At 45.9% G+C, this 26105-nt stretch overlaps 1 protein-coding gene across 1 annotated transcript in view; it reads right to left on the reverse strand.

The window, feature by feature from the left end:
• Positions 1-26105, reverse strand: part of ABTB2 (ankyrin repeat and BTB domain containing 2) — a 167180-nt gene that overhangs the window by 33028 nt on the left and 108047 nt on the right. Inside the window, exons 2-3 of the mRNA XM_074230457.1 lie at positions 11871-12017; positions 4669-4882 (exon numbers count right to left, since the gene is read on the reverse strand). Of these exons, the coding sequence (XP_074086558.1) occupies positions 4669-4882; positions 11871-12017 (361 nt within the window). The remainder of the gene's footprint in view (positions 1-4668; positions 4883-11870; positions 12018-26105) is intronic.

A 26105-nucleotide genomic window follows, 5' to 3' on the forward strand; every position in this document is an offset into this window, starting at 1 on the left:
CATTCCTAGGCCCGCCTCCCAACCCGTGGACCATATTGCTTCCTATTTTTTAAAAAAAGAGATCCATAGTCCTCCTCTCCAGGGCAGCTCTCCCAGCTGGCAGGACTGAAGACTATAAAGAGACCTTTTCTGAGGTTTATGGCTTTGCCAGGCTGGGGAATACTCTGAAATTCCACAGTTAATTCACTCAAACGCCATTTTCATCTCTTGTGTTTGCATTTTCAAATAAGCAGATGGAGATTTAATGCACAGAATGGGGAGGGGTTGGGGGGGAACCAAGAGGAAAAAGCTTAACGTGGCAAATCTTCTTGAAATGTTATTTAAGGGAGACAAAACCCTGGCTGCTAGCATCTCCACTATTGGGTAAGAAGCCACTTTGGCAAGCTGAGCAAAAAAATAAAATTAAAAAAAAAAGAATGATCCCGAGTCTTCCATCTTATTATTCCTCATGTCCCTGGTCCTTTCAAGGTGCCGGCCCAAGGCAGAACCCTCCTCAGCCTGGGCCCAGCTCCTTCTTCATCATTGTTCAACATGCATACATTTTGCAATAACTTCCAGGAAGTCCTTCCCAGAGAGAAGAGCAGAACTGAAAGCTCTCTGACAGAGACTGTCTCAGTATTACGTTCCTAGGGCCAGAGCCCCGCCAAGGCTCAGTATGTAGAAGGAGATCAATCGGTGCTTGCGGAATTGAATTGAATGTCCAGGAATCTGCCAGTTCAAGGAAACTTCACCTCTTGGGGGGACGACCAGGACAGCCCCTGGCTGACGGAGGAGGCCTCCTGCCCCAGCCGGGGCGTACAGTCGCCCTCAGTGTGGTTTGGGAGGCTCTGATCACTGAAAATAGTGGGAGCCCTCACATCCAGTCTGAACTTGCCTGGTGGAAATGTGCCAGGCTTCCTCTGTTCCCAGGCAGGCGGAGGGAGCAGGGGGTGGGTGCAGCCGGAACCCCGGGCCCGGGCTCCTCTCCTCCAGCCCCGAGCAGGTAAACTCAGGAAATTCCCCAGCAGCGCCTCGCTGCCTTCCCCTTCCCAGATCAAGGGCCTGGGGGAAAGGGAACTGGAAGGATGGGGATTAAGGGGAAAGAACACACAAACCACAAAAGCCACAGAGCTGCACTGGGGGGCATGTGGTGGGGGGGCCCTTGTGTCCCAAAGAGGGCCCAGAGCAGCTCAACACCAGGGTCTCATCGCAGGTGAACTGCTCTCAGCTCCCTACTCAGCAGGCCGGGGGCCTCCAGCGAGAAGGCTCAGACTGACCCAGGTCATCTGCTGAAATGGGAGCCCCAGAGGTCATTTAGTCCAGTCCCCCCATCTTACAGGTAGAGTCACTTCGGATCCTAGAGCAACAACATGCGGGCCAGCCTCTCCAGGTCTCTAAAATGAGGGGCTGAACAAGGTAGCATCTGAGGCCTTGGCTTAAACTCGGGCCCTCATCTCCCTCCTACTGCAACTTTCCAGTTCCACCTCCCCTCTTGTCTGAACCCACATTGTGGGAGCATCCCAGTAGGTTGGAAGGAAAGGGTGACATGGGGGGGAGGTGGGGCCCGAGCCAAAGAAACAACCCCACGGACGGGGTCTGACCGAGGCCTGGCAGCTGCCAGCCAATCCCAGGGAAGCCCATGGGTGCATCTACTCTCCAGGCTGAGGCTTCTCTGCATGAGACTATGACCGAGACTCTCTGGAATGATACCTGGTGAGGTCTGAGCCCGCAGGCACCTGAGGATCTGAGATGATGAGTCTGTTTACTCACTGTCTCAGAGCCTGGTGGTTGTGCCCATCACCATATGAGAGAGGGGAGGGGGAGCATGCCCAGCAGGAGACCCCTGCCCTCGGCCGGCCCGGGAGCGCTGGGCCGTCTTGTCTTTGTGACTAGGGGAGACGCGCAGCGTCAACGGAACCGGAGCCGAGGCCGGACTCGACTCATGCGCTGGTTCGCTTCCTTCCCACCTTTTTGTTTTTCTTTTCACCGATACAAGGGATTATTATTCCCTGGGCAGGGAAGAGGGACAGCTATTTAAGGCTGTCCTCTAGGAGTAAAGGAAATCACTGTGTGTTTGTGGAAATGGAAGGCTCACTGGGAGGAGAGACTAAAAAGGAGCAAGCGCTCCTATGTTTCCTTTTTCTTCGACTTGATCCAAAGTCAGAAGATCCTGGCTTAAGCTAGACCCTATGACCCTTCCTGCTTAAAACTTCCCAGATCTGCCTCCCCTCACCACTGACTCTGCTCTAGGAGCCACGTCTGATGTTTCTAAGATATCAGTTCAATGTTGGCTTCCCCAGACTCCTGTCTTTCAGTCCAGGGTCTCCGAGGCTGCTTCTGTGGTACCTAGTCTTGTCTCCTTTCTTCATCCTCTGGGGCTCCCCACCCTGCTTCTTTCTGTATTACTCCAGGGACCAGGGTCTTGTGGGGGAGGGGCTGGGACCCCACTGAGAAACCAAGGTCTAGAAAGCATCCTGTGTGGGTGATGGTAAGGGAGTTGGGTTCTCCACTTTCCCTCGTGCGCTGGGGGAATGGCTAATGGGAGGTGGCCCACAGAGGACCCAGGACCCACCCAGCTTCTTCTTGCTGATACTGAAATCACTAATGATGAATTCCTCGCCCCTGGACTCAAGCCCTGGGAAAGATCAGGCCAAGGAGGTCCGTGTTCAACACCGGCTTCATTCCTCTCCCCAGAAAGAACTGGTCTTCCAACCAGACCCCAGGAGTCCCCTGGAGCCGTGGCTAGAAGCAGGTTGAAAAGAGGTTCCCTCCCTGGGCAATCTAAAATCTAAAACTGTCCCCGACATCTGCAGAGAGGGAAAGGGCTTCACAGACCAGTCGTCTCCCCTTGCCGTGGTCTGAGGTGGACAGTGGACGGCAGCGGGCAGATGGGGGGCGGGGAGAGAGGTTTCAGAGGGATGGCTGAGTGTGTGTGTGTGTGTGTGTGTGTGTGTGTGTGTGTGTGTGTCTGTGCATCTGCATGTGTGTGTTGACAGTTATTCAGGCTGTGTTCCATGGCCCTGAAGGCTTGATGGGCTGGGCTGAGGGTGATGATGATGGGGCTAGAAGACAAAACAGATCTCTTCCCTTAAGTGGGAGTGATTAGTGGGCTAGACATCTGTTCCACCATCAGATATATCTGGAACCACAGCTTCTGATCCCCACTGGGGTGGACTCAATCCTTTTGAGACAAGAGGGACTTAGGAGAGGGCCTGGCTCTAGACTCTTCTCCCTGACTGAGCCAAGGAACCATTTCATTTTCTTTCTGTGGCCAAGAGGGTTGGGGTATCCCCACTTGCTTTTCCGCTCAGCTCTCTGACTGGGGATTGGGGAATTAATCGCCCTGTAAGAAAAGCAACCTTCTTTACCGTAATTGAGAGATTGCTCCCCATAGTCAGTAAATGGTGGTGGGGGGGAGAAAGGAACTCCTCCAGGCTACCGGAAGGCAGCTTGTTCACCCTGGAGATTTAGGCTGCCCTCATCTTAGAGTCAAAAGATTTGGAAATTGCTCATTCTTTTTAATTTCCTGTGTGCCTGTCTAGTAGTCATTTGATGACTCACAGAAAATATTTTGCTTGCAAATGAGTTGGTGCAATGTAGAGGGTGCTGTATGTGTGTGTGTCTACATATTTATATGGATATTTGCAAATTCATATGTAACCCCCCACAACCCCAATATATCTCAAGTACTAACCCTAATCTGTAAGACATAGGCTCTTAACTTGGGGTACTCAAGAGATCTATCAGTGGACCTGATTTTGGGGAAGGAACAATTTGTGAACTGGATGGAAGAAAAAAATGACAACCCCTAACTGAAATTTAACATTTCCTTGATTTTTTTTTTTAGTTTTTTTGCAAGGCAATGGGGTTAAAGTGATTTGCCCAAGGCCACACAACTAGGTAATTATTAAGTGTCTGAGGCTGGATTTGAACCCAGGTACTCCTGACTCCAGGTGCTCTATCCATTGCACCACCTAGCCACCCCTATTTCTTCTAATTTTTAGGTGAACTCTAAGGAACTTTCTAGCTACAAATCTTCTGCTTTTATGGTGTTATCTAAATCAAAATAGCAGCTTATCTTTAACTGGTAGAAGCAGCCTAGGCATCACTTCCCAATTCTAGGCCAGACACTGTTCAGTAGTAGCCAGGTCTTGGTCACATTAATGGGCTGGGGTAGGATATATAGCAGAAAAAGACTGCTCATAGAAAGAGTTTTGATTCTTTGAATTTCCCATGAACAGCTATTGAGGCCTGTGGCTCACCCATCGTTGCCTGGTTGTGTAAGAGAAAGAATAGAGCTGGAAAAGAGGAGAACTGGGTTCTAATACGGATTTTACCACTGAGCCCATGATCACCCTATGCCTCTTCCTAGTAAATGAGGAGGTAAATCTCTAAGTCCTTTCTAGTTCTAGCTTTCTATGATTCTGAATTCTAAATTGATCCCATTCTGGAAATTTAGTTACACATCCTGGCTGGGCCTTGAGCCATTTTGGACTGCCAATTTTAGACCCTGCCTGGGCTCACATACGCTTTGTGAGAAGGTACTGGCATCAAGCCCCTCTGCCCGCTGAGGTTCTGGCCCCTTACCCAACTCAGTCCGCCAACAACATCTCATTGAGCACATTGCCATATGCAGGACCATCGCACCCTATGCCTCCCCCAGTGCCCATGCCCATTCGGTCTTCCTACCGTTCATTGTTCAGGGTCATTCTTGGCGGGTCTAGGTTGGGGTTCTCCATGGACTCCATCTGTGGGCAGCGCAGGAAATAGTAGAGCGTGTGGAGGGCATCGGGAGACCAGGTGATGGGTTGCTGCGGCTGGCGGGCCTGGCGGGCCGGGCTGGTGCCGGGACACAGAGGATGGTGGCATTGCATGTGATGCATAGCCCGGGAGACCAAATCACCTGCAGGGAATTAGGGGAGGGGGACCAGAAAGAAAGGAGAGAGGGAAAACAGTATTTGAGTTTTCATCCCACGTGTTTAATTTCTCCTCTAGGTAAAGGTTCTTGGGCTGCTGTGAGAAAGAGCTTCCTTCCAGCCCTAATTATCATTTACCCTCAGAGCTAAGAGGCGAGGGTGAAACTGAGAGTCAGACACACAACACCAATTAGGTTTGCCTTTCACTCCTTGTCTTGCCTTAACAGTGGAATTAGACACTTGGCAGGGCCAGAGGTCTCCTCGGAGCTTATGCTAATATGGTTTCTTTTTCATCATCCTTGCTCCCTCCCTCCCCTGACAGGGTTTCTGCCCTCTCTTTTGGCTAAGAAAATCCATAGCTGCCTCTTCATTCTCTTTCTCTCTATTTCTATTTCTGTCTCTATCTCTTTCTCTCAAGTCCCAACCAGCTAAACAAAGACTTTGGTTTAGGGCACAGGTTACCATCAGAGGTCCTATTAAGACTTGCAAACTGAGGCCACAGTCTCTGTACTTGGGAAAGGGGTGCCTTTGGCAATTCATATCAGTGGAAGGAACACCAAATTTGCAAAGTAGGACCTGGCTTCAAACTGTGGTTTTGTGACTTACTCTGACCTTGGGCAAGTTGGTAATTTTCCCTGGGTCTCACTTTCTTTACCTATAAAACAAAGGGGTGGGCTTATATTGGCCTTTCCAGCTCTAGATTCATGAGCCCTGCTGTTTCCTACTACCAGTGACCTCAGGTAAAGGTCTCAGTTTCCTTCTCTGTAAAGTGAATGAGCTGGTCTGTGTAATCTCTAAGCGCTTTTCAGTGCTATGTGCCCCTTGGTAGGCTCGCAAGGCCTTAGATTCCCATGACCTATATTGCTTTCCAACTTTCCCCAAGCTAAGGACAGGAAATTTCCCTTCATTGTATGCCTGGTGACAATGCTGAGAAAGGATGGGACCAAAATAGCTCTGGGCACCTGCAAGCACCTCAGCTTTGGGAAGGCTGGGATGGGAGGTGGCAGCCCTCGTGTGTTCCCGGGGGCCCTTTCTCTAACCCCTACAGTTTGAAGAATTCAGTGGTTTCTTCCACTTTGTCCACAGAAATGCAGGCATAAGGAAGTGAGGCGGACAACAGAAGAGGGATGGATGATGACCAGTTTGGACTCTTTTGAATATAGAGAACATCAGAAATTCACATTGGGGTTCAGGGGAGGGATTCATTCCTGGATGCTGTCCCTGAAATGTCACAAAGGAATATGTTTAGAGCTGGAAGAGCCCTTAGAATCCACCTAGTCCAACTGCCTTCACTTTTCAGATGAAGAAACTGAGGCAGGTGATACATCTTGCCCAAAGCCAAACAACAAGTGACTGATCCAGGATTAAAAGTTAGACAGATCTTAATTTAGCTTGTTCTTTGGAACCTGACCTTTGACTCCTGATAGAATCAATTCACTCTTAAATCTCAGCTTTGGATAATGTGGGAATACTTATAGTTCTAGCACTCCTGAATAGTGTTATTTGTATTAGGCCGAGTTGCCGAAGGCAGGGATGATGAACAAAAAGATGGGTTGAGCACATCTCTATTCCCCCAAAACCATCTCAAGCCCCAGTGGATACCCCTCCGGCCTCCCTCTGGCAGTTCAGCTCATGACTCATTTCCTCCAGTCCCACTCACAGTATCCTGGGTTCTACATTCGCAAACCCCATCATGCCCGAGTTGAGCCAGGGTAAGCAACGGGTAAGTGGAGGAAGCTGCTTCATCACATTCACTCGTATTTTAGGAGAATTCAAGGTGTGTTAAAAGAAACGTTTAAAAGCGGGGGGAAAACCCTCAAATGAAAAGTGGTTTCAAAATTCAACATAAAAACCACCCAACTCTGAGCCAGGGACTGATACTCATTAGCACACAGATGCTGGAATTGGAGAAGGTAATGGCAGCAGCAGGTCCTACCCCACCCACTTTTCTTCTTTAAAAAAAAAGATCAAAACATGAAGACCAACCCAGGGAAGATGCAAATCATTCTGCTGAGTCCGGGGCCCAGAGTATTTTTAAAATTACACTTCTTTCCTTCTCAAATCTCATTTGAGAGTCTTCTTTTGGAAGCCAAGTACAAAATGAGGTTGTTAAAGAGCAAGGTCTGGGCCTGCCTCTCAGGACTCAGATGACTGGCTTAATCTACCTCCTGACCAGTGGCACTTGCCTCTCAGTCTTTTCCCTCTGCGTGGCTCTCTCTCAGCTACAATAAATTGAAACCTGGCTCCTGTTTCTTCCAGCCCAAATGTCATAAACTCTTGGCAAGGCCACAGGAAGGAAAAAGCCAATAGCATCAAATGAAAATTGTGCTGAAATGGCATTTCAAAGGCACAACAAACGAAAATTAAAAAAAAAATTATTATTGGAGAAGTCTTTGGCAGTCTCCAGCCAAAATCCAGAGGATGGGACTAGAAATTGGCAGCAACTTCCAAAGGTCTTCCTAAAGCAAAGAGCCAAGCCATTTTCTCTTCTCTGGGTCTCAGTTTGCTTATCTGTAAAAATAAAATTGTTACTCTAGAGGACTTCTGCACCTTTAGCTCTATGATTCTGAAAAAGGGAGTTGAAGAGCCAGATGAGACCTGAGGTGCTTGTGAAGACCACTCAAGGCTGAAATCCTCACAAGCTCTGCTAACATCTCCAAATGGATGAGAAGGATCCCAGGTCTGGGCAGGTTCTCCCCAAATCTGGTGTCTTCTGGATCCCAGAGACAAAAGCAGATTTCTAAGTGTTCTCTCACCACATGTTTTTACCTGTTTACTGAAACCTTTTTTCTCAACTTCTCATTAGCCTGAGGACCCAAGACTCAGCATACTAGGTCCCCCTGACATCTTCCTGGACTGACCCAGGGGTGTGATGGGATTAGAGAAGGAATAATAATATTTATATGGTGCTTACTAGACACCAGGCCATGGACTAAAGTGCCTTATAGTTATTCTCATTTGATTCTCACAATAATTCTAGGAGGTGGGTGCCATTATTAACCCCATTTTACTGATGAGAAAACTAAGACAGACAGAAGCTAGGTAATTTCTCAGGGTCACACAGTGTCTGAAGCCAGATTTGTACTTAAATCTTCCCTTCTCTATGCTCGGAACTCTATCCACTGTGTCTCCCAGGTGTCCTAGAGGATTCAGAGCTTCGAGGTCATCCAGTCTCACCCTTTCCATTTACTGAGCAGGAATCTGAGGTCCACAAGGAAACAATTTGCTTAAAGATATAGTTTGTTAAAATGGCAATAATCATAGTAAAAATGATGATGGCAATGGTCTAATAACAAAAGGTTGTTATTTCTATAGTATTTCAAAGTTTGCAAAGCAGTGAGCCAGGACCCAAGCCCTGGAGCCTAACCATGATCTTTCCAATACATGCACCTTTCTCAAGGTTTAGTCCAAAAACAGATGCCAAGAGTGGCTAGCAAGCAGGAGAGACTCCTTTCCCTTTCCCTTTCCCCATCAATTAACCATCCAACGTCTGATGATCAGAGTTCCTCTAGGTTTTCAATCCTCTTTATGAAACAGAAAATAAAAAAGAGCTACCAGGAATCTAATTTAGAGCAGTCCTCATTTATCTTGATTGTTTATGAGTTGTTTTTTTTTTGAATTTTCTCCCCTTCCTTTTATTTCCTCCTTTCCTTCTCCATCTTGTCAAGCTTTCCCAGGTGGGGAGGGGTGAAGACTAAAGAGAAGCTTTCCAAGCTTCCTCTGCAGTTGGGTCCATAGAGAGACCGATACTTCTCAACCAGTCTGGCAGGCTCAGTCAGGTGCAGACATTCAGGCAGCTAATGAATGTCAAAGCCTTCATGGGCTTTTTAGGGACCAGCTGTTAGCAGAGTGCCAAGTATCACCGGCCTCATTCTTTGTCTGTCTCTCGGAGGCGTACCTCCTTGTACCACCTCCTCCTCCTTGCGAGGACAGGACAGGATGGGGGGTCAGATGGGTACAGGCTTTGGGATTAGAGGGATGGTCAGAGGAGATCTACCACATCAAAGAACCTTCTCTGTTGCCTGTGATGAGTCAGGATGGTTGTGGCTTAGGAGGTGCTGAACCCTGGGCTAAGTGCTAGAGACAGAAGGAGCAAATCAAGAGTGTTCCTACTCTAAGGAAGCTTTCACTCTAATTGGAGAATTCTACACATCAAGTGAGGTTCCTGTGCAGATCACTGCAGAAGGAAAAGTCAGGGAGGTGTTCAGGCAGGGTAGACGACAGGGCAAATGGCAAGGCCCCAAAGACTTCAAGATAAGGAAGGGGGCAGATGGTTCCTTACTGAGAGGATAGTGAGTCCGAGGGTCAGGTCAAAGTGGATTCTACAAAACCTATGGATATGGAAGGTGGCATTCAGCTGATGGTGGGCATACTGTGCCTTTTGAGGACTGGTTGGGAAAGGAATAGTCTGTGATTCTCCTCGGCTGCAGCAGGCTGACCATTGGGCTGGTGTCAGTTTAAACTCGCCTGGATGAGCTATGGCATAGCAGGTGGGCAGAAACCAGGGATTCCACAAGAGACAAGATGTCCAAATGGTTAGGACGAGGTGATGAAATGATAAGAGTACATCAAAACTACTGGAAAAGGGGCAGCTAGGTGGCATAGTGGACAGAGTACCAGCCTTGGAGTTAGGAGGACCTGAGTTCAAATCCAGTCTCAGACACTTCACAATTGCCTAGTTGTGTGACCTTGGGCAAGTCACTTAATCCCATTGCCTTAAATAAATAATTTTTTTTAAAAGTACTTGGTCAAAAGGGGAGGACTAGGTGGTGCAGTGTATACAGCACTGGCCCTGGAGACAGGAGGACCTGAGTTCAAATCCGTCCTCAGACACTTAATAATTATCTAGCTGTGTGGCCTTGGGCAAGCCACTTTAACCCCATTGCCTTGCAAAAAAAAAAAAAAACTACTGGAAAAGCCAAAAAACCCCAGTAAGAACCTCCTTCTCCCTTCCCATAGACCCTTTCCCTGCCTCCCTCCTTTCCTCTTTCCCATGAATGACACGGATGTAGCAGCTGCACTGACCAAGAATAATTTACGCTTGATTCCAGGCCAGGACATGGTGACCCAAGGAAGGCCAGGTCTAGATCATGGTGGCATTCACGGGCAGGGCGGCCACATGCACTTGCAATGAAGAGGGGGGGTGATGCAGCGCCCATCAGTTTGGTAGTGCAATGAAAAATCCTAGGCATGCAGCTAGACACCTACCCATTATGTGGTTTGGGGAAAGTCACCCTCCTCAGTCTGTTTTCATAACTGCAAAATGTAGAAAGGTATTGGGAGTTGTAGTGATAGTAGTAGTAATGGTAGTAGTAGTAGTAGTAGCAGCAGTATTAGGGATAGGAATAGTAGCAGCAGCAGCAGCAGCAGTAGTAGTAGCAGATACACTTGTTGCATTAATAATCTATAGCGGATATAGTTAATTACTAATAACCCATATTTAGACAGCACCCAAAGGTTTCCAAGGTACTTTCCACAGAGGACCTCATTTGATTCTCACAACTCCATGAGGTGAGTCCTTTAGTTTTATTTGGATCAGTTCTGTGGTTTCACGGTGATAGGGAGCTCAGCTCATGTAGATCAACATCTTTCCTGATGCCCATGGTTTTACAGCATTGAGGGGAGGATGCTGAGAGCTCCATGTCCTTACCCAGGGTCACCCTGTGCATCCAAGGGAAAATTTAAACCAAGATCTTCCTGACTCTGAAGCTGCTTCTCTGGGTGCTAGGTCCTGCTGCCTCTGAGACAAGTTCAGAGCAGGAGACTGGGGCTGAGACAGGCTAAAGACTTGCTCAGGGTTAGAAGCAGTTAGAAGACAGATGTGAATGAATGTTTAGTAAGCAACTACTATGGGGTCAGGCCCTCTGCTAAGTGTTGGCAATACAAAATCAGTTCCTGCCTCGAGGAGCTCACCATCTAATGTAGGAAACAACAAGCAAACGGCTACGTACAAACACAAATATCCAGTAGATGACTATTTGCCTCTGAAGTTCCAAAATGTGAGAGGTGAGTAATATCAATGGTCCTTCTCAAAAATGAAGGATAGAGAGCGTAACAATCTAAACTGGAGTGATTATGATCATCAATACCCCAGAGCCCTTTTAGAGAATAAGCTCCATGTACCACCGACTATCACCAGGATCTCCCATTCAGGCTGATGGCTGGGACTTGTGGCGCCATTAATGAGTCAATATTTGTTGTTGACAAAGTTCAAGATGGAAAGAAATTCCTTGCCAGAATCCCAACATAAGAGATTCCACAACCTGCTGGGTCCTATTCCTCCCATTTGTCATCACAGCCAGGAGATCTGATTTTTGCTCCAGATCTGCCACAAGTTTGGAGTATATGACCTTGAATGAATCAATTTCTTTCTCTTCTTAGGAAAGGGGAAAGGAGAGAGAGAGAGAGAGAGAGAGAGAGAGAGGTGAGAAGAGAAAAAAAATGGGAGAGAATACTAGAGAGACAGAGAAGTGGGGGAGGGCACTGAAGAACCACAAAGCTCTGTTATTCACAGCAAAAGGGCCAGGAATCCATCACAAGCTGTCTAGACCAGCAGCCCCACTTGATGGTAAAGGGAAGGTCGTGCCTCAACACTGCTTGATTAACAAGGTTAGATAAATACTTCTTTGTGACCTAAACTCATATCCACTCCTTCCCCAATCCTCAGATGCCCCAATGATATCACTGGGGTGAATTCACATAGAGATGGGGCAGTAATCTATACATACACATTTCTCAAGTGGGACAAATATGAGTGAGAGCTATGGTGGGACCCCTCGGGTTTCATTGTTCCCACCCCTCCCCCCAAAATCTTCACTGTCTTGGCTTTGCTGCTGAAATGATGAGGAGTCAGTGAAAAAATATTCCATAGGTCGGAGGGGAGTGGAGGAGGAGGAAGAGAAAAAGAAGATCATCTTCTAGTTTCTGTCCAACTCCTCCCTTACAATCATGCCCACCAGGGAATGTGAAACTCACTCAGCTCAGAGATGCTCCCAACGCAGGTGGCCAGCAAGGATTGCTCTAATGTCCGGAGCTCCAGTTGGGCATAGGCATCGGCTCGCTCATCATTACCCAGGGAGCCATCATTGTAAGGGCTGAAGTAGGCAGGCAAGGAGAGGACACCTAGGGAGGAAATGACGTGGGAAGGTTATACAAACTGGGTAGCAAAAAAGGGGTGGGAGCCAAGCTCCCATTGGAGCATCTCAGGGCCCAGTGAGACCCCCAAGGACAACAAGAAGAGCATACCCCTCGATAAATATCCTATAGGATGAACCCAACAGTGACCCAAGCTTCCATTTTGTGAGAGGAAAGTACTACTTCCCAAGGCTAATTGTTGCGAGGGACATCCTCCACTTAAATATGCTTCTTTTCAATTTCCAACCATTGTTCCTAATTCTGACCAATGGTGATCCCCAGAGCAGGTTTAATGCCGCTTCATTTAAATATCTGAAAACAACTATCATGTCTGTCCCATGTCGTTTCATCATTCATTCATTCACTCTTTCAATCATTCAACATGCATTTATTGTTTCTATATTCAAGGAGTTTGTGATTCACTGGGAAGGAGAGCAGGAGTGTTCAAAACTGGCTACAACTCTTCTCTGAATGATGCATTCTAAACATTTTAATGAAGCCTCCTTGTCTATGAACTCCTAGGCCTGGACTCTGTGGGAACCTTGAGGTCCTTCCCTAGCTCTTCTGAAATAACTAGTTCCTCCTTCTGCGATCGCCTACCAAGGAGCCGCCTTCCTACATAACCACAGGTAGAACTTTAGTTTCCCCAGCTTGGAGGATTTGGTGGACGTACAGCCTCAATCCTATCTTGCTCTTGACCCAGAGTCCCTCAGTCACTGTGGACTGGTCCAATTTGTCTTGGCTGGGCCAGGGACTGAGTATACTACCATACCTCTCCAGCCCCTCCTGCAAGAACCAGATCTATTCTCAACCTGGTCTTACTTGTTGTCCATGAATTACACCAAGCACTTCCTAGAAGTCTCTTTTACTCAGAGAAGAGTTAGATCTAGTACCCCACGGTTTTGAGATCTATCACACTGTTACCTAAAAGGGAAGCTCTTGCAGCCAGCTGTGTAACCAGAATAATTAGGAAGTGGAAAATTAAAACAAACCAAAACAAACAAGTACAACAAACCAAACCCCAGGGCTGGTTAGCTCCGAAATCGGAAAACAAACTCACAGTCCAAAGACTGGACACAATTCCCATATACCTCTAAGCAGATCCTGTCACCATCTCTTTTCTGTGTAATCCTAAACAAAGATACTGGTGAAATGTGGATAAAATTTACAGCCTTTAGAGCTGGGGAATGGGGAATTCAGCTGATTTGTCAAAGGATTCAGAGTAACAGAAATCTAGAAATAGAAACCGGGTGTCTATGTCCATAATTCTCCCCCTTCCCCCACACTCTACCCCTGTCCCCAAAGAGCTTTCACTTCATACCATCAGGAAAACAATGGTTTGGTTATGGTGTAAATCAACAATTAACCTGGGTCTCAACTTCTTCCTCTGTAAAATGAAGTCAGTATCTGTAGTTCCTCCATTTCAGGGTTCTTTATCAATTGAACTAAGTTTACAATGGCAATTACTAATTGAACCAAGCCTCCTTCAGCCCCTGGTGTCAAATGATAATGAAAGAGTAGCGGAAACCTGTTCTTCAGGGAAACTCCCCCTTCATTTCCTCCCCATTTCTTCTTGTTGTATTTAACATTAGCCTATGTCCTCTGTAGTCCTCAGTGATGGTGATGGCAAAGAGCTGCCCATGGTCCCTTGAACCTCATCTCATCATTCCCAGTTAGATCTGTTTGATCAGACAAGGTTCAGAGAAAAGGTTGCCTGAAAAAAATGGACTTTCCACAACAAATCAGATAACCTTATTAACATCCAGTTTTATTCCAGTGGCCTCAAACCCTGCCTTATTCTAGGTCTGGACCGCTATTGACCTCTGGAGAGACCAAAGAGAATTTTCTTGAGTTAGGGACTCAGACTCTGCCATCTTCCCTGTCAGGTTAGAAATCCCACCTGACACTTTGGCAGTATTTGTTTGTTTGCTTGTGTTTTGGGGGTTTGCAAGGCAAATAGGGTTAAGTGGCTTGCCCAAGGCCACACAGCTAGGTAATTATTAAGTGTCTGAGGCCGGATTTGAACTCAGGTCCTCCTGACTCCAGGGCCAGTGCTCTATCCACTGTGCCACCTAGCTGCCCAGACTCTGGATTATTATTATTTTTTCTGGTTGTTGGATTTCACCAATAATCCAATAAACACACATGAAGGTTCTTTAGATAGAAGACCAGGTGTTTTACAGCTTCACTTTTCCTATGCAAAATCATCACACTTCCTTTCTGGGTCCATTTGGAACTTTCTTGGTAAAGATGTCAGAGTGCTTTGCTATTTCCTTCTCCAGCTCATTTTACAGATGAGTTAACGGAGGCTAACCAGGTGACGTGACTTGTCCAGGATCACACAGGTAGTAAGTTTCTGAGGACAGATTTGAACTCATGAAGCTGAATCTTTCTGACTCTAGGCCTCGTGCTCTATCCATGGAATTACTTAACTACCCCTAATTTAGGAAACTATTTGTTTTCTTTTTGCTTAACCCCCCCCCCCCAAACTGGCAAGGGCAGCAAAGGTAGCTCATTTTACCCAGTGTCTCTGAAGTTATGGCTGGGTGCACAGGGAATTACTCGTATTTCCCTTTAGAAGAAATTTGGCTGGGATTCCCTTCCCCCCATCTGTTTTCTTAGGAGCATGATTCTGAGGTAGGGTAGGGCCATAAGCTTCTGAAAATAAAAATTATATTGCCCTGCTAAATGGTTTCCAAATAGTTCATGTAATCTAATCCCTTTTATTTTTTCTTTTAAAAACGGGCTGCAAATGTTTCCATTCTCAGAACTAGGACTATATAGCAGATGCTTTTTTTCCTTTCTTTTTACAAGCAAAATCTATGTGGCAACTTTTTCCTATGAAATCCAGGTCAGAGTTTAAGGACACCAAAGATTTAGAAGAAGCTTCATAGATTTAAATCTTTCCTGCCAATCTAAGCTTGGATATTCCTTTTTTGAGGAAGAGGGGGAAGAAAAGAGAGCAAATAAAAATAGAGGAGTTAGGCAAGGATAATATACCTGGTTGTGTTTGAGTAAGTAATAAAGTTAAGTGTGGTATGATGGAAGGGTATTGAGTTTTGAGTCAAAGGCGCTGGGTTCAAACACAACTTCGGACACTAACTAGTTGACTGACCAAATCACTCAATGTAACCCTGTCTCAGGTAGCTCTGTATCCAGGACTCTCCTGCTAAGTCATGAGCCGGTTGCCATATGTGGTGATGGAGTGAATTCCCAGACTTTCCAGTTCCTTCTTGTAAGATCTTCATGGGAACACAGATCCAGAATGGAGAGGCTTTTTACAGAGAGGGAAACTGAGGCCCTGAATGTCACACAGGTAATGAGCATTCAAGGTGGGACTGCAAGCAGCACCCCATCCACTCTCCTTTCGTACAACAGGCTTTGGGTTCCCGGAGTGATTCCAGCACAAGTGCTGGAAGAGATCACCATTAGGCAGTAAAACAATAATTAGCATTTATCGCTACAAGAATCCGCCACAGAAAGGGGAGGGAGATCAAAGGCCGAGGAGGCAACAGCACATTGTTGGGAGAACAGTGTCTCAAATTTCTTGCTGGATAGAAAGGAAAGAGTGGTAATGTTGAATCCAAGTTGCATTTCCCTTCCCAAGCCAGGCATTCCCCTTCTTCCTGGGCCCCCTTTACTACAAAGCTGCCATTGTCCCTCCAACCTCCTGCTAAAAGTCACAACATCTGATAAGGTGAACCCCGAGAAAAAGACCTCTGGAAATGATAAACAGTTCAGACCCTGTGGGAAGGTTTCCCTTTGAGAACTGGGGCAAGTCACCGCATTCAGCTATTTTTCCAGGTAAATAGTCGTGCCTCAGTTTCCTTATATGTAAAATGAAGGGACTGGATGATTTCCAGCTTCCTTTCCAATTCTAAATCTTTCATTTACAACTGAAGGAAGCTGGTCTTGGGATCTTGGCCTTTTTGCTAACTAACACAAGTCACACTTTTTGATGGAGGAAGAAGCTGCCTTTTTGCAAGATGTTTAATTTAGAACAAATATCACTTTTACTGCCCGCCCAGCAGACAGCTGTTGGGAACTGGGGTGAGCTGAGGTGGTAGCGGTCACATGTTGTTGGTTAAACTTGCCTCCCCCCTTTTAAACTGAAAACTAATAAAATGGGGTCTGTTCTCAGTCATTTTCCCTCTGGGCAATCCCAAAGTGAAGCCGGGGAACCAACCAGATTGATTTCAGGAAATTAAACCTAAAGGTGAACTTTGGAAAACAGGAAGAACAGACTCAACATTGGGCTGGGTGGTCGGCTAGGTGAGGGCTCGGACCCCTTTGCCCCTTTCCTTTGAAAAAGATCCCTTGTTATTTAGAATTTAATAAGAGGTCCTGGGTGGCCTCTCTTCCAAGATACAATGGCAAAAAAAAAGGGTCTTGGCTTGGGTGGGAGAAGACCAGTACTGACTTCTTGCATGACCTTGGGGGAGTCACCTTGTCTCGACAGTCCACTATTTTCTCATTCATAAAATGAAAAGGTTGATCTAAATGAAAGATTCTTTATCTGGGGGCCATGTCTGTGGACAGCTTTTGGGGGGGGGTCTGTGAATTTCAATGGGTAAGAAAATCACACCATTATTTCAATGTAACTGTTGACTTTGTAATCCTGTATATATTTTCTTTATGTTTATGAAATCATTAATGTATTCAGGGCTCCATTGGGGATCACTAGACTGTCAAGTGGGTCCATGACTTACAAAAGGTTAAGAAGCCTTGAGTTAGACGACTTCAAAATAAAGCACACCCCCTGCTGTCCTCTTGGCAGAGAGATGGCAGTCCATAGGCAGAAGGAAGCATATGCTGTCATACCTGGCCAAGGTGCCAAATCTGTTTACTCAACTGTCCTGTTGGTTCAGTACTGGGGGAGGGTGTAGGAGGAAGCAAAGGAAGGGGATGAAATTATTGGGGAATTTTGGAAAGAGCATTAATAAAGTATTTGAGAAAAAAAGACAGAAAGAAAGGAAGATGGAAAGAAGGAAGGGACAAAGAAAGGGAGAAAGACAAAGAGGAAGGTGGAAAGGAAGGAAGGAAAGGATAAAGAAAGTAAGAAAAAGAGGAAGGAGGGAAGGAAGTTGGAAAGGAAGAAAAGAAGCGATGTCAGGGAAGCTGGAATCTCACAGTCTTTATTGCTTGTTTTTTTTTTTTGAACCAAAATCCCTCTGGAATTTATTTGTTTATTCATTCATTCATTTATTTAATTTCCATGGTATACATTTATCTAAGTTGAATGTGATGAGAGAGAAATCATATCCTTAAGGAAGAAAAATAAAGAATAAGAGAGCAAAATTACATAGTAAGATAATGGTTTTGTTGCTTTCTTTTTGACATCTGGGATGGTACTGCAAAATGTATGTAAGAGACCAATGGGAATTGGTCTCAAAGAATTCTTAAAAGTTAAGAGACATGAAACTAGAAAGATTTTTAAGTCCTTCTGACTCTCCAAGTCAGTAGGCATTGGCCAGACAAGAATTAGATATGAAGTTTTGGTTGGGAATGGGATGGAGGAAAGCAATGTTCAGAACCAGGAGAGGATCAAAGTAGCTCACGTTAATCTGGCCCAAGGCTTAAAAGTAGAAAGACCAGTAGAGGAGAAGGAGATGTCAAAAGGGACAGCTTGGGGCACTAGAGTCTTAGCTTGGAACAAACACCCTGGAACAAGAGCAAGGGGGTCAATGCCAACTCAGTAGGGCCAGGAGAAGCAGAAGCTCAGAGAAGGCAATGTCCAGCAGGGTGAGGACTTGCCTGCTTCTTTAAGAGATGCCAGAACCTAAGTACCTCTCACTACACAGAAATATCAAAATGATCTCCCCTTCCATCGAACCCCATCTATTCTAAAGGAACTCAACTAAGGTCACTGATAGTGGCAGTGGCATTCAAAAAGTGGGGAAGGAGAAGATTAATTATTCTGGACATGCCTGACAGATGACTGCTTCCCTTTGGGAGTTCAGGAAGAAGAAATCTGACATTTTGGCCCGGCATTCCCTTCGCTCAGAATAACTTTGCCAATGCTTCGGATACCACCCCTCATAGCAGTCATTTCTTATTAGTAACAATAAAGACAGAAAGATGTGGGAAGGTTCGTGTTCCACTTGTTTATATCTCCTGGCTCGGTGAGCCTAAGCAAGTCTCTTAGTTGGGTTGTTAGGTGGCTCAGTAGGTAGAGTGCTGAAACTGGAATCAGGAAGACGAGTTCAAATTCTGCTTCAGACTGAGTCACCCTGGGGCAAGTCATTCAAGCCTTTTCTGCCTCAGTTTCTCCATCTGTAAAAATGACAGCACCTGCATCCCAGGACTGCTGTGAAGATTAAATGAGATACCATGTCTAAAGCTCATTACAAACTTTAAAGCTGTCTAAATGTTAGTAGCCACCATCAACATCATCCTTATTTAACTATTCAGAGCACTAGGTAACACAGAAAGGGGGGATTCTTATCCTCTAGGGGCATTAGACTCTTCTGGAGGTCTGCTGTAACCTAAGGACCTCCTTATCAGAATCATATTTTTAAATAGAGCAAATAAAATGTACTGGACTACCAAGGAAAACAATTTTATTAAAATACAGTCCATGGACCTCAGATTAAAAATTCTTATTCTAAGGGTAAAAGTTACTGGGAAGTTGTTGACTTGCACTGGCAGTTCACTAGCCAAGTCTGAACCAAACCAATGAAAATGATAATGATAGTACAACATTAACAACAATGACGATATGAACAGCAGCTCATATACTTTGGAAGCTGGAACTAGATGAGAAAATTCCCTCTAAGCATGCAGTCTGGCACTTTTTTCACAACTGAGATTATTACCCAGAACACTGAAAAGGGAAGCCATGGTGCCCAGGCCCATGCAGCTGGCATGTGTAGGAGGCAAGAGCCCACTAATGTCTTTATTTTGGACCCCCCCCCCCATTTTCCTAACTTTTGTAGTATGGTCTTTCAGGTTCACACCCTGGAGTCCTCATCCTTCAAATTCAAGCTATTGCCAAGGCCTACCCATTTCACCTTTGCTGCATCTCTTTATCTTGCCCTCTGACAAGGATACCTCCTTGGCTTTCATCATCTTATGTTTTGATTATTGCCAACAGCTGATGGTGGGTCTGCCTGACTCAAGTCTCTCCTCAGCCCAATCCATCCTCTATTCATTTAGCTGCCATAGTGATTTTCTTAAAGTTCAGGTCTGATCAAGTCACCATCATTCACTAGTTTACTCACTTCATTGGTGCCCTATTGCCATGAGATCAAACACAAAATCCTTTATTTGGCACCCCAAATCCTTCTATGTGTGCCACAAGATCAGTTGGTTCAAGAACTGTGCCACTATAACCAAGAGGGGGGGGTTTAGTCCTCATTGAGGAATGTAGATGTCTCAGTGCCAACCCACTCCCACTAAGGATAAAACAACTTAAGAGCTTCTTTCTTACAGAAAAGACTTCAGGACAGAGACTTGTCTATGCAAGATGGCATCATGTTAGGAAGGATGGTGTTTATTTTAAGCCAACAAATTAAGAATGATTAAAGCTACAGGAGAACAGCTAGAGCCCAAATGAAGTAAACCCCTATGGATGAAACCTCCTCCAACAATCAAAAGCTCACTATCAACTCTGAAAAGACCTAAAATACTGTAGTGAAGATACTGAAATAAGGAAATGCTTGGCTGCTATCCAGGTAGATAATGCAATGGAGATTCTCCTTTAAAAGCTAAAGGGAGAGTCAACGTGCTGATTTTATTTCATTTTTTTTTTGCTGATGCATGGATGCAGTCTCGCCTGGGTGCTGCTTCCAGAGCCGGCCCCTTTGAATCCAGGGTCCCTCACATCACCTCAATGTGATGATGACTCAAAGCTGATTCAGGGGAACAGTCATCGGGGGGACTTCCGGGATAATTGCCTTTTCTTATACAAACAGTGATATCACTCAGCTTCATGGAGTGGTGGGAGAAAGAGAAGTATACGGAGTTAAGAAGGTTGGTTCAGAATGCGTCCTTCTGGTCAGCAGGATGGAGCTGAACTTCCCTCCTGGCCTGGACATGGGCTGAAACAGGCTGGATTCTGAGCAAGGGAGGATCACATGGACCAGATATTGGCAGAGCTGCTCCTGATGGGGCTAAGCAGCTTCCAATACTGGCTTACTGGCCTCCCACATAACCTGACCCCACCTTTGTCAGCCCCTTGCCCTTCTCTCCTTTGCTCCAGTCTCTGATGAAGAGATGAGTCTTCTGGTCAAGAGATGGGCTCTTGGTCCTGTAAGAGGAAGCATGACCTGATGGTCACAGTGTTGGACTGGGTTTGGATCCTGACTCCAACATTCACCTGCTGTGGAACCAGGGGCAAGACTTGGGGAAGGACAGCAAGCTCTAGGGGAGATCTGTCCACAGTCAGGAAGATTTGGTTTCTAGACTCACTTCTGATGTACTCCAACCCAATGACCCTGGAAAAAATCACCTTACCTCTCATAGTCTAAAAGAATTTCCTAGGCTATAAATTGCAAACACAAGCACCTGCTATGAGTTAGGTTCTGGGAACATAGTAAAAAATAATGGAATGCAACGTGATACAACACAATACAGTGTCAGTATGATCTCAGCTCTCTATACAGAGATTATATTATTCAAGACTGCTAGTGAGTGGAGCTGATGAGTTCATCAGAAGAGCATGATTTTGGGGTGGCTAGGTAGTGCAGTGGATAGAGCACTGGCCCTGGAGTCAGGAGGACCTGAGTTCAAATCCAGCCCCAGACACTTAATAACTGCCTAGCTGTGTGACCTTAGGAAAGTCACTTAACCCTATTGCCTTAAATAAAATTAAAAAAATGAAACAAAAAGAAGAGTGTGATTTTGAGTTCAGATTCGTGGGGATCTAGAATAGTTTCTAGGGCTGGAAGAAGAACCAGCAAAGGAGACTGAGGAGTGGTCAGATAAGTGAGAACAGATAGGAGGCAGGAGCTTGAGGAGATAGGAGGTCCTAGATTTTTTTTAAGAATGGGAAAGACTTGGTAATATTTTAAGATAGCAGGAAGGAACACGGGGCCAGGGATGGGTTGAAGATTTAAGAGAAAAGAAGAGGCAGTTGAGTTTATGATCTTTTTGAGAAAATGGAAGGGCCTGGGATTGTGGGCAGATGTAGCAGGGCTGGTCTTGGCAAAGAGAAGGGCAGAAGGAGTTTCCTTGCTTTTGTCCCCTTGTCACCCATCACAATGCCATGGCCTAGCAGGCACTTTAATAAATGCTTGCTGAATTGAAACTGGCATGCTGTTTTGTGAATGGATTAATTTTGTGAATGAATCCATAATCTAACAGTGCCACCAGCTTCTTTAGCAGGAGGCAAACAAAATCAAAACATTTCTAGTTAATAATAGGCTCTACCACAGAACAAATGTGAAGAGAAAAAAAAAAAAAGAATGAGAGAAAGAGAATGACTGAGGCTTTGGTCCTATTAGGGAGAAATGGGCAGAGAGAGCCAGAAGTCAGCTCCATAAACATAACAGGAATCAGGGCTGGCAAAAGAAAATACAAACATGTTGAGCCAAAGTTGATGGCCAAGCTAGTTACTAATAGGGTGTCAGCAAGCAATGCCCTCCACAGGAGTCTCCCTTTCTTGTGTGACCTGTAGCATATGGAATTCAGTATTGGGGTATTTTTTTGGGGGGGGTTGATTATAGGGAATAATCAGGAGAGCTAATTAATTAATCAATTTAATCAAGTATTATTTAAGTAGGCACTCTGCTAGGCACAAGGGATACAACAAAAATGGAATAATCTGCCCACAAGGAGGTTACATCATTTCTCCCATTCTGCTGGCCAATGGTTTGACCCTTGATGAGGACATTAGTTTCTAGAATGTTAGGTAAAATGGACCACTTGCTTAAGGTTATACTAAGGTTTAAATATTTGGATGAAATGTTCTATTAGAAATGATTATAGTAGAAAATGATTACACAGGTTAAAATAGAGTGGCTTTTGAGAAACACAAGAAGGGAAGGATCACTTTTAGCTGGGGAAGATATGTATGGAGAGGCAGTAGGTGGCACAGTGGATAGAGTGCTGGCCTCGAGTCAGGAAGACTGGCCTCAAACTCCTATTAGTTCAGAAACTTAGACAGCTAATAAGTGACCCTGGGCAAGTCACTTCATCCTGCTTGCCTCAGTTTCCTCATCTGTAAAATGAGCTGGTAAAGGACATGGCAAACCACTCTGCGTCTTTACTAAGAAAACCCCAAACGGGGTCACGAAGAATTCGACAGGACGGAAAAAAGACTAAAACAACAGAAGCTATTACTACTAGAGCATTCTTCATTATACAAACATTGAAGACTCTATTCTAATGGTGTGAACCAATGACCTGAATTAGAGAGAGAGAGAGAGAGAGAGAGAGAAAGAAAGAGAGAGAGAATGAGAATATATCTACTTTTTAGAAAGTACCATCAAGTTTCCCAAATAGCTTTTTCTTCACTTATGGAGAGAGTGTCGCAGAAAGTTCTATAAGAAGGCGGTGGGGGGAGGAGATGTTTGAACCAATTCTCTGTGATTTACAGGAAAGCTTTTGTTGAGTGCTACCATCTACAAGTGGAAAAACTAACAAGCATCCCAAGAAAGGTCTCTTTCACTCACAAAAATTCCTGTTCCAAAACTGCAAAGGGATCCCATGGACTCCACGGAAAGGGACCCCACTTTGACTTACTGGACTTAGGCCAGAACACAGGAGGCAGGTGAGGTCAGTGGTTATTTCAGGAGCTGACCACTCATTCTAGAGAACTCCAATCTCTCTGAGAGGCTGCTCCCCGTGTCTGGAAAGAGAAGCCCTCCCAGAAACTCATCTGCAGACATCTGTAAAACAGAGATAACAATGCTTTCCCTGCATCCCTTTTGGGATTGTTGTGAGGAAGGCGGCTTTGTAACCCTTGAAGTGCCAGAAATGTGAGATGTGATCCATGGCAAGCCGGACAGACTTCAGGCGTCCTGTCTTGTTTTACAGGACTGTGCCTTCATGTCAAAAGGAGAAGTCGAGTCTAACTCTCGTGGGACCTTAGATTCCACATCTCTAACTAGAAAGCCTCTGAGGATTCTTTCAACTCTAAAGGAACAGTCTTCTGGAGAAACCTTACAACTGGAAGCAGTTACTGCCCCAACCTCATTGCCAAAAGTGTAGCAAGAGGTTGTGCCTGGGCACCTAGGATGGTCTTCACCCTTAGGCCTCCGAATGTCTCTGGAAGAGGAGTGCCTCCTTTCCCAGGGAGGGGTCTCGGACCCTTACTAGAGCCTCCAAACTGATACCACTATTTTCCAGTGACTTGAATGTGAAAACCAGGTCAAAGATGGTTTGACTGAGTTACTTGTCGGGGTTGCGTTGCTGTCAGAGAAGAGTTCATGACTTTGGACGGCTCTAGAGCTCCCCCCGGAGCCCCCCCACCTCAGATTCTGGACGGCTCCCGTTCCCAGACTCGGCTGCTGACAGCAGAGGGCCCGCTGCCCAGAGGGCCGGCTCCAACCCAAAGGCCAGGCCTCTGCTCACGTGGCTGGGGGCTGACTGGAAGAATCCAGGCTGTTTTTCAGAGGGTGAGAGAGGACAATGAGGCAGAACTCAACGCACACCCTGCTCTTTTCAGCTTCAAACAAGTGGGAGAGTGGAGAGTGGGGAGGCCACTTTCTAGCCAGGGAAGCTCGATTCTTTTTCCACAAACATAAGCTGGAAATCAAAGAGAATGGCCTTCCTATAGACCCTTCTAGGAATCCCAGGGCTGTAGGGTCGACCCTGCAACTCCCCTGGGGACCTGGAAATCCCTCCCTCCCCCAACCCCCTTAAGAGCTAGATGTGACCCTGGATACTTAACAGCAAGGCTGGCTTGGCCCCAAGTCCCTCGAGGTCTGGTTTACAAACTTCTACTTTCAGTCTCAAATTAGACTCATTAAAAAGCAAATTCCCTACAGGGCTATAAAGTCCTATGGACAAACAGAGAGTGGTTTTATGAGGGTTGGCGTGTGATTTGCCCACCAGCACTGAGAAAAACATTGGAACAGAGATTCAATTGTTCATTTTTACAATGAGGAAAAAAAAAAGTACAGGTCTCAGAGTCATAGGACCTGGGTTCAAATTCTAGCTCTGTCCCTTACCATCTAGTGACCCCAGGCAGTTACCCCAGAGGTCTCGGTCTCTAGCTAGACTAGACTGGAGATTCCTTTTAGCTCTAAATCTCAAGCCTCTCTCCCTTCCTTTCCTTCCATTTCTGTGGGTCCTCAGCATATACCCCTGAAGAGAGGCAGCTGGTGGGATGTGGAGAGCGTGCTGGCCCGGAATAAGGAAGCCCTGAGCACAAAATCCAGTCTCAGATCCTTACTGGTTGGGTGACAAGTCACTGAATCACTGCCTGCCTCAGTTTCCTCATTTGTAAAATAGGGATAATCCAAAGCACCCAACGCCCAGGGTTATTGTGAGAATCAAATATGAAGCCATTGGCACATGGTACTATATAAATATACATGGGACCCTCTCAAGAAGGTCCCAAATGCAGAATTTGGAGCTGTGTTCTCCCGACTCTAGGGATTCCATTCCGTCCATCTCGAGTGGCTAGATGATCGCTTCTCAGGGGTGACGTCAGGGAGTCACTGCTTGGGTGGACGCTGTCTGTGTCCAGGGTCACCTCCCGGGTCTGCTGCTCTCGCTCACTCACACTCAGTGACCCTGGACTACTCATGGAGCAGGCTCCCACTTGCGCTCACTCCCTAGCTAGGTGGCCCTTGCATTATTTCCCAAGAGTTTTTGGGTTGGGGTTCACTATCACCATCCTAAGGCTATATGCGGTTGACTAAGGGGAGGCTGACTCAGGTTCCAGCCTGGGGACACATTGAAGGGTTTGGGGCTTCCTGGAAATACTCCTCTCTTTACCCCAACCCTGTACCACCAACTCCCAACACAGGGAAGATGTCTCCATCACAGGAATCTTAGCACTGGAGGAAGGATTCTTGGTGGCCTAGTAGAACTGAAGAACAGGGCCAGAAAGAGAAGACAGCCACACAGTCGGGAAATGCAAGCCTGGCCTTGAACCCTGGGCTCTCTGTTTCCCACCCAACGTTCCTTCTACTTCACCACAACTGAGAGCACAGCTTCATAGAGGCCACCGTCCTGAGTTAATCACAATTAGGAGGCCCTTCGTGTGGCTCGACAAATATTGATGAAGTTGTTATTTAGTTGTTTCAGTCGTGTCCGACTTTCTATGACTTCATTTGGGGTTTTCTTGGCAGAGATATTAGAGTGGTTTGCCATTTTCTTCTCCAGCTCATTTTGCAGAGGAGGAAACTGAGGCAAACAGGGTGAAATTACTCTCTAAGACTCTACTTTGGGGTCTTCTCAGCAAACAATTGGAGTAGTTTGCCATTTCCTTCTCCAGCTCATTCTACAGATGAGAGAAACTGAGGTCAACAGGGTGAAGTGACTTGTCCAGGGTCACACAGCAACTAAGTGTTTGGAGCCACATTTGAACTCAGAAGATAAGCCCTCCTAACTCTAGGCCCGGTGCTCTATGTTCTATGCTGCCCCACCCACTGATGAAGCCCTTCTACCAACAGAGATCAATTAGCATGTTTGAGATTATCTCTGGTTTGTCCTAAATATCATTTGATGTTGGCTTCCCTATTGGACCAAGAGCTCCTTGAAGGCAGGGTTCTTTGTATCCCCAGAGCTTAGGGATGATCAATAAATTCTGTTGTTAATTTGACTTATCTCCTTTGTTTTTGGAACTCCCATGGCTTAGAACAGTGCTGGCAAAAAGTAGGTACTCAATAAATGTTTACTGACTGGTTTATAGCCTTCAAAAAAGTGGGGGAGGGAGGTAGTAAAAGGTCAATGACTTGCCCAGTCTGTGTCAGAAGCAGGATGGCTACCTGTGGCCAGCTCTCTCAACTATTCTTTTCACATAATTCCCCTTAGGTCCTTGTCAACCATCATCGCCAATAATGGCAATAACATTGGCAGCTCCCATTTAACCATCGTTTCATGAATTTAGAGCTTAGGGTCTTGGAAGACTTCAAGCCCAACCTTGTCATTTTGGAGAGGAGAAACCTGAGGTAAAGGGACTTG

This window comes from Macrotis lagotis, chromosome 3 (genome assembly GCF_037893015.1).
Source record: "Macrotis lagotis isolate mMagLag1 chromosome 3, bilby.v1.9.chrom.fasta, whole genome shotgun sequence".
In the NCBI taxonomy this organism is placed as follows: domain Eukaryota; kingdom Metazoa; phylum Chordata; class Mammalia; order Peramelemorphia; family Peramelidae; genus Macrotis; species Macrotis lagotis.